General features: G+C 34.7%; 1 protein-coding gene across 1 annotated transcript in view; it reads right to left on the reverse strand.

Moving 5' to 3' along the window:
* The window catches only part of LOC132121549 (unconventional myosin-Id-like), a 91,329-nt gene extending 83,569 nt beyond the window's left edge, over positions 1-7,760 (reverse strand). Inside the window, exon 1 of the mRNA XM_059531061.1 lies at positions 7,278-7,760. Coding sequence (XP_059387044.1) covers positions 7,278-7,372 — 95 coding nt within the window. The 5' untranslated portion in view covers positions 7,373-7,760. The remainder of the gene's footprint in view (positions 1-7,277) is intronic.
* Between the last annotated feature and the right edge of the window lie 346 nt (positions 7,761-8,106).

Here is an 8,106-nt window from a genome sequence, read left to right on the forward strand (position 1 = left end):
GCACTGTATTTATCAGTGGGACAATATTCATACAATACTACCACCTAGAAATAATTTGCAGGTCTCAGCAGCACGAATTATGTGCCCAGCTACATCTGATTAAAATATTATGCTAATTAACAGTGAGCGGTGGTTTCAGACATTACAGTGCTTCACTCGCACTGACTCTTATTCTGCCTGAAAGAATGAAAAGACCGATTCGACCAATCAGATGAAAGGAGCGCTTCAGCGCCGCCCACCACAACATGTTATACATATCTAACCATTTCTGTAATACATTTTCATTTTAATTTTGCAACTTATAAAGCGTTAAAATTAGTATTCATTTTACATATTAAAACTGGTGTATGAAATGGCAAATGAAAATTATGTAATTTCATTTTCATTTTGCACCAAACGTTGCACAAATGTATTGGAAAATGTAAATGTAAATACAGAAATGCATTGTCATTTTACATATTGCATTGTCATTTTGCATATTACATCCCAAATTGAATTATGCTACCCATACGCTTCCATAGCCCGCTGCTCCAGGTGTGTGTTCACGTTGTATGTGTGTTTGGATTGGATAAATGGAGAGCACGAATTCCGAGTAGGGGTTACCATACTTGGATATATGTCATGTCACTTTCACTTTTCGTCACTGGAGAAAGCAATATATTATATTTAAAGAAGAATATTTTAGCTGAAAGCAATTATTTTAAAATCAAACATCTTGATGGATTTATTACAAACACTCAGCTTTGATGGAATGGAGTTGTGTGGATTACTTGTGGATTATTATGATGTTTTTATCAGCTGTTGGACTCTCATTCTGATGAAACCCATTCACTGCATAAGATCCATTGGTAAGCAAGTGATGTTAGGCTAAACTTCTCCCAGTCTGTTCCAATGAAGAAATGCAGGTTAAGCCAGAGGGTAAATTTTAAGCACATTTTATTTTTTCTTAACAGCAAGGTTAAGCATAGAAATGACAAGAAGGGATAAGATCTGAGATGTTATTTAAACAAAAACAGGAAACAATCTCCCAAAACAACAGGGATAGAGCTGAACCCTGTAAGAAAAATACAATCAAATAAAAAATAATAACTATATTTTTTAATAATAAAATGGGTAAATCGTAATATTCAAAACTGCAGATATATAAGCACAATTACTATATGACATTTCTTGCTGATTTGACATATATTATTGCAACATAAACCTGAACAGTTTTGGATACTTTTCCCTATTCAAGTAGACAGAAGCAGTACTTCCATATCTAGTTGTACTTGCATATCAATACCATTTTTGTAAGCTAATAAGTGAAAATCTCATCTACTAGGAGGGTTATACTGTCTGTGTTTTTATTGATAGAAAAGAATCCATAGCTGCAAATAAGTATGGAACTCAAAGCAGGACAAGAAGTACCATGCATTTGGTCAAGATCTATTAGAGTATCACAGAACAAATCCTTTGGGCTTGTAAAATTTATATGGAAAGTATTTTTCCAGTGGCATTCTTTCTTCATCTTTTCATCTCTCACACTGAGGACCTTTACAAATGAGCAGTGCTGGTCAAAGTACCTAAATATACACATAAAGCACTGACCATAAAAAGATATGTAAATGTATCCTTATTCCTTCCTTACAGGCTAAATCATATCTTAGGAATATAAAACCTTTGAGCTTGTTTCTGGCCCTGCGCAGTGCACCTGAGCTCTGAGAGGACTTTGATCCCTGCGCAGTTCGCTGTGCAGGATGGGAATTGGGTTGCCATGTGTGGCAGCTGGACTCAACGTGGCCCTGCTGTTAAAGCAACAAGTGAGCTTTTATACTGTTGATATGGGAGAGGCTTAGGTTTATTCAGCCAACACATTCATAGAACTGAAATCCTCAAGATATGACAGGAAGATCAAATTCAAACAACACTATTATAAATGGTGTCTTTGTGATCTTCCCATGAGAACTTATAAAAGGTTCATTTAATTCAAAGACACATAGAGGTTGGAATTCATTCGCTTACTTGAGTTTATATTTGTCTCCAGTTTGTATTTGTCCAGTGGCACCATACTGTAAATACGGAACAGAAACAAGGATATGGGCTCAATTTTCACGATTTCCTGTAGCATTCTTTAAACCAAACCTTAGACCACTATTTACAGTCATCATCTAGCTGATTTTGCTCAACAAAGACCCTGATAAAAAGCTGTGAGAAAACTGCACAGATTTACAGCTTCTGATTTAAAAGTCATTTGACCACACAACACAGCATGACAATTTTTAAGCAATCATCTGCGCTAGATGTGTAATTATTATTAGAAAAGTGGAAGAAATAGACCCCTGTGACTATAAACCTGAAAAACAGATGACTAGCAAGATATATTACAACTGTGGTTTTCAACTTTGCTTCAAGATGCAAAGTTTTGTGTTTCACATCTAGTTACAAAAAGTTGGCAAAAGTTAACAAAGTCCTTAAGATTAAATATTAACTCCATAAATTTGTAAAATTACTAAGATGTTGGTGTATTGTTTTAAGTGGGACCATATGAAGAAAAAAATACCCAGATACTGTAATTTTACTAAGTGAGAAAAAAAGGTTGAGGCTTTCACAAAAATATAAGGCAGCACAACTGTATTCAACATTGATAATAATAAGAATCATGTGGCCCTGAAGACTGGAGTAATGACTGCTGAAAACAAGAATAAATTACATTTAAAACTAAATTAAACAGGAAAATAGTTGTAATAAATTGTAAAAATAATTTCTTTTCGGTCAAAGGTATAAGCCTAATATATTCTGCCTTTTGAAATATGCATAATTACATGGTTAGTTGCTTCTTTATTATTTGCATTCAGAATAGTTTTTTCCCTGCTGTCTGTGACAACCATGACACACAAGTTAAGAACCACTGCAATATACAATAATAAACATTCAGTCAATCAATGGTCAATTTTTTCCCGTTTCTCACTTTAAGAACAACCAAAACAGTAAGACTTCAGAACAATCAAGCCCAATACACTAGCTGCTAGTACCTTGAAGAACTGTGAGGGTCAAAGTTTACATCTCTAGTACAGGAAGGTTTCATAAGTTGCCAATAATCTTTTCCTGAGCCCATTCTCCCTGTCACTTCTAGCCACTCAGTGCAACTACAAAAGAGTCAAATGTTAAACTCATCATCTAAAGTGAAAATGTCAGGACTACTATTTATTTATACATAACATAAAGTATACAGTACCACAAGTTCAAACTATGAAAATTACTAGTATGCTGAAGACGTATTTAGACTTGACTTTCATCTGAATGATACATAAAAAAGCTGGAAGGCTCTGCCATGGCATGCTGATTATCAACTATTTAATCTGCAGTATCAGAGCCAGTGTCTGGAAGAAATTGGAACATGGTCTAAGGCAGCACTTGTAATTGTTATTGGAAAAGTGCAGAAGATTGCCAAAAACTTCCCCAAGATCCTAGGGCAGACAAAACAACACTGCCATATAAAGTCATGCCCTCGGTGCACATCAAATTAAGCTGTTATTTCAGAGTGCCCACACAAACTCTTGTTCAAAAAATGATGTGTAAAAAGTCATGAGCAGAGTTCAAAATCATGTTGCAGCGTACAGTAAGATTCAGCAGTCCTGACATTTGTAAAGAGCTTAAACCCTAAAACCCAACTAAACAGACTAAAATAACTGCTTTCAATCTTTTGGTCAAACGTTCTGTTAAAACTTTTCATAGAAATGCTGCAATTCCCAGGCTGACTATTAACAAAGCTTATTTCACTGGATAAAATGTATATTCATTATCCAAATGAGCTTTGCTTTGACATTACATATGTTCTTCTTCCTGCATTCAAAGCAAACGGCCTTCAAAAGCCATCACACAAAAAGTAATTTTCAGTTCAACAGCACTCTTGTTTATCACTCCAGAGGGCACAGGATGTGATTGGCATCACATAACATGCTGCTCTTCCAGCTGAAGCCACAGACACAGATGTGGAGACAGAAGAAGCAGGAAGCATGGCCGGGTCACACCCTCTGCAAATAACAAACTGCACACGCCATCTCACCCAGCCAGGGTGAAAATCAGGCCATGTCTGAGATGTGGTAAAAAAACAGGCACCTTGTGCTTTTTGAGTCACTGGAACCAATAAGCTTCCCCTGTTGTTAACTAATGGCCAAGTTGTTTATTTGCATCCACATGGTGTTTGAAAAAATATTTTTTTAAACAAATGTCGCATTATAATCAAAATGATGATCGCTTCACATGCCACTTAAACTGAGGCGAACACAGCGATCTGTCATGCCACATTAAAGAGCATGAAAAACATATTATTGTAAGACATATTGTTTGCATTTGCAATAAAACTGACAGAATTTAAAAGCTGAGACTTTGTTTTATATTAAATGTACCAAAAGCACAAAGCTTATTGTTATTATTGGGTGCCTGGCACACTCAAATAATGAATGTATTCGAAGACTCAAAATTTTATATGACAAATTCCACATATATAATCCCACATATATTCAAATCAGTTGGAAGGCCACCGGAATTTCTCCAGGTGCTCCCAATCCAGACCATTTGCATGTGCAATATAGCCTATACTCACAAAATATGATAACTTTAATCTTGTAATTGCTACTAGAGGTCGACCGATGAATCGGTTTTGCAGATTAATCGGCACCGATAGTTGATTGCCGGAACAATTGATTATCGGCAAAAATCCATGCTGATAGTTTTCCAGCGCCCATTGCTGGAGCAGCTGAGAAGGGCCGGTTTTCATTGTACACTGCAAGAGCGGCCTCTAGTGGTTGAAATCACTGACAGCACGTGCTGTTTGTTTAGACACGTGATGCTGCACGCTGAACAGAGCGAGAAACTTCAGACCCGGATTTAACTGCAGCTGACAGATCACCACAGAGTGCCATTCACATAGTTTTCAGTTAAATTACATTATTTTAGCCTGAATTGTTGTTAACGTACATGATAAATTGTATGTTGAGCATTTTCATCGAAACGTTTGTCTTTCTGTGGCTCTAATAAAGTCTGTATGCTTCATTCATAGAGCTATAATATAGATTGCTCTTTCTGTTTGCTCCAAGTGTTCAAAGATAGAAGCAGTTAAAGTGTGAGAGTATACATTGTGCTGGAATAATTTTTCGCGATGCGGAAAATGAGTACGGAATCGCAAAATCCAATCATAAAAACGATTTCACAGTTTAGCGCGGAATGACGCTCGCAGTGATTTCAGCGTCTGCTGTCTCACTAAATGAGGACGAAAACACATGAACAACATCTCCAGAACTGCTCCGAGAGTCACTTCATGAGCATTTGACCATTTGATATGAACAAAAGCATCATATCACATGCACAGAATTAGTTAGCACCTGTAAATGTGGTTTTGGTTAGTTCTGTTGTCAGATTTGTTGTAATTAAGTAAAATGCAGAACAGAAAATAGTATTCACGGCAACCCATCAAAATAAAAGTTCGGTTTGATTGGAAGTCTATTTTTCAGTAGAATGTACATAGCCTACTACTAAAATGAAATAGACATTTTTTTTTTTAAGGAATAATCACAAAAAAATTCTTCCATGTTTTAATTTTAATAGTAAACCCCCTTTGTTTGCCAAAAAAGTTTGCTTAATTTTCAGTAATTAAAAGATAAATTAAATAAATGTTTCATGCCTTGATTTGATAACAATAAAATTTAAATACACACAGAATTTTTGAGGGGAAAAAATCATTAGGCTTCTTTAAGAAAAAAAAAAATTAAATTAATTAAGTTGTTTTATGTGTTCAAATAAGTATACATGCTAAAACACAGAATTTGGTAACAATAAAAAATATGGTGAAAAAAAAATAAAACAAAACATTCATAGGGCCCTAAAAATGTAATTTATAAAAAACTTTTATTAAATTGATGTGAAAATGTATGGTTTTAATTTCATGGTTTTAATTAATTAGACTTGCTTTATGATTAATAAACTTTAATTTAACTATTAAAAAGGATTGGAGAAAAATTTAAATAGAAAAAACAGAATCCAAAAAAATTTAAATGGAAATAACGGAATTTGAAAAAAAATAAAATAAAAAAGAATTTAGATTTCATAGGGCCCTATCAGAGTGGGTAATTTCAACATTTACTATTATAATAATAATTATAATTATTATAATTATTATTATTATAACTACTACTACTACTACTAGTATGGTTCAGTACTGTTTTTTTTTTTTTAATAAAGCACATTTTAGTTTTTGTTTAGTATTAATTATAAAAACTATTGGTTAATTAATCGGTATCGGCCAGTGTGGTCCAACCTCTGTATCTGCAAAATCCACTATCGGTCGACAATTAAATTCTTGTAATTTTGACTTTAATCTTGTACTTTGGACTGTGTTCTGAAAATATTTTGACTTTATTCTCAAAATATTAGCCTACAACTTTAATTTCACAATGTTTATTTTTTACATGGCACTAAAATGCTGTTGTACAACATAAATTATAGGAATAAATTATATTTTTTAATATATTATAGAAAATTATTTTAAACAGTAATCATAATTTTCAATATTACTCGTTTTAGTGTATTGTTACTGTAGCATAAGAAATGAAAACATTAAATATTCTAACTGACCCAAATCTTTGAACAGTAGTGATTATGGTTTTAAAAAGGAGCTCAATTTTATGACCAACTTCAATTTCAGTGGTATATACATTTTGAAATTATTTTTATTATATCTTATTATGTACTCCCAAAAAAAATATCCCTCAATTAACTGGAAAACACTACCTTTACTATAACCAGAACTATAAGTTAATTTAGTATCATTGTAAGAAAACAACATATAGGTCACTATCACTAAGAGACATTACAGCGAACCGATATTGTGATTTTATGACATTGTTATATATTAACCATTAACAAAAAAGTGCTGACTTGTCAAAATACATTCACCTTTGTTTTATAAGAGCCTGCAAGTCATTTATTGACACTGTGCTGATTAGGAAATGTAATCCACATCAACAAAAACATAAAACACAATAGCAGGATATCCAGTGCAAACTTGTTGAACAAGAAGGCTGATCAGAGGGGGGTGTTGCCATGGCCAACACACCTCTAAAGCTTTCATACAGCACTCTGGCTCAGCAGGTGCAGCAAGTTATTTTTTTATTATTTGAATTATTTATTATTTAGCTTGAGATTCGACTTGAAAATCCAAAGCAAAAATACAGAATACAGGTGTCACTATGAAAGCACGTGGCAACTGGGATCCCAGTATAGATGAATTATCTTACCTGAGTTTGAGGTTGGCCATAAACTCTTCCGAAGACACACTGTCCAGAAGAACAAAGTCCGCCTTTCCGAACTCCAAACTTTCGTGCTCTGCCATATTAACGCCTTAGTAAAATAGAAATGTCTAAATGTAAAGCTAACTATTAAATATACCCCGAATAAACAAATCAATTGAATAAACAAGTCAATTTGACAACACCAAACCGGGGGTATAACGCATTTCCATTAATTTGTTTACATTTGCCTAGCGCGCTACTCGTCGGCTTCTTATCATGTTATTAGTAAATGATTAAATAAACAAGCATTGTTTGTTAATAGGCGGTTGTCGTCTTTCCAAAGACTGAAATTCCCAAAGCTACACGCTCCTCGGTCGCCTTCAGACAACTTTTCGAGACTCCCGGTGTTTAGTGATAGTCCGCTACATCGAGCGTCGTACCTCTCATCCGTTTTTCCACGAGCTTCACTCGTCTTGCCTAAACACACAGTGGCTTCGGTATCCTGCCCGTCTCGCCGAAGCCCCTCCCCTGTTTGGGCACGAGCTAAACCGTTCGCGCTTACCTCAAAACATCACAAAGGTACGTTTAGTGTCGAGTCGACTATGGCCAGCAGTAGGCTATTCACATCTCTTACCTAAACCTATCAACTTTTTTTTTTGTTTGTTACTAGCATAGGCTAGCCTACCTATTTTTATCACGTAACCCAAAATTTGCAACAATCAAATGCAAACTAGTCAGAAGTGAAACTTGCGCTGAACTCAAATCGCCAAGCGAAAATGTGCGTTTCTTACCATTAGGAAAATACATCACTATTTTAATAGCGACTACTAGCAAA

Source organism: Carassius carassius, chromosome 39 (genome assembly GCF_963082965.1).
Source record: "Carassius carassius chromosome 39, fCarCar2.1, whole genome shotgun sequence".
NCBI classification, from domain to species: Eukaryota; Metazoa; Chordata; class Actinopteri; order Cypriniformes; family Cyprinidae; genus Carassius; species Carassius carassius.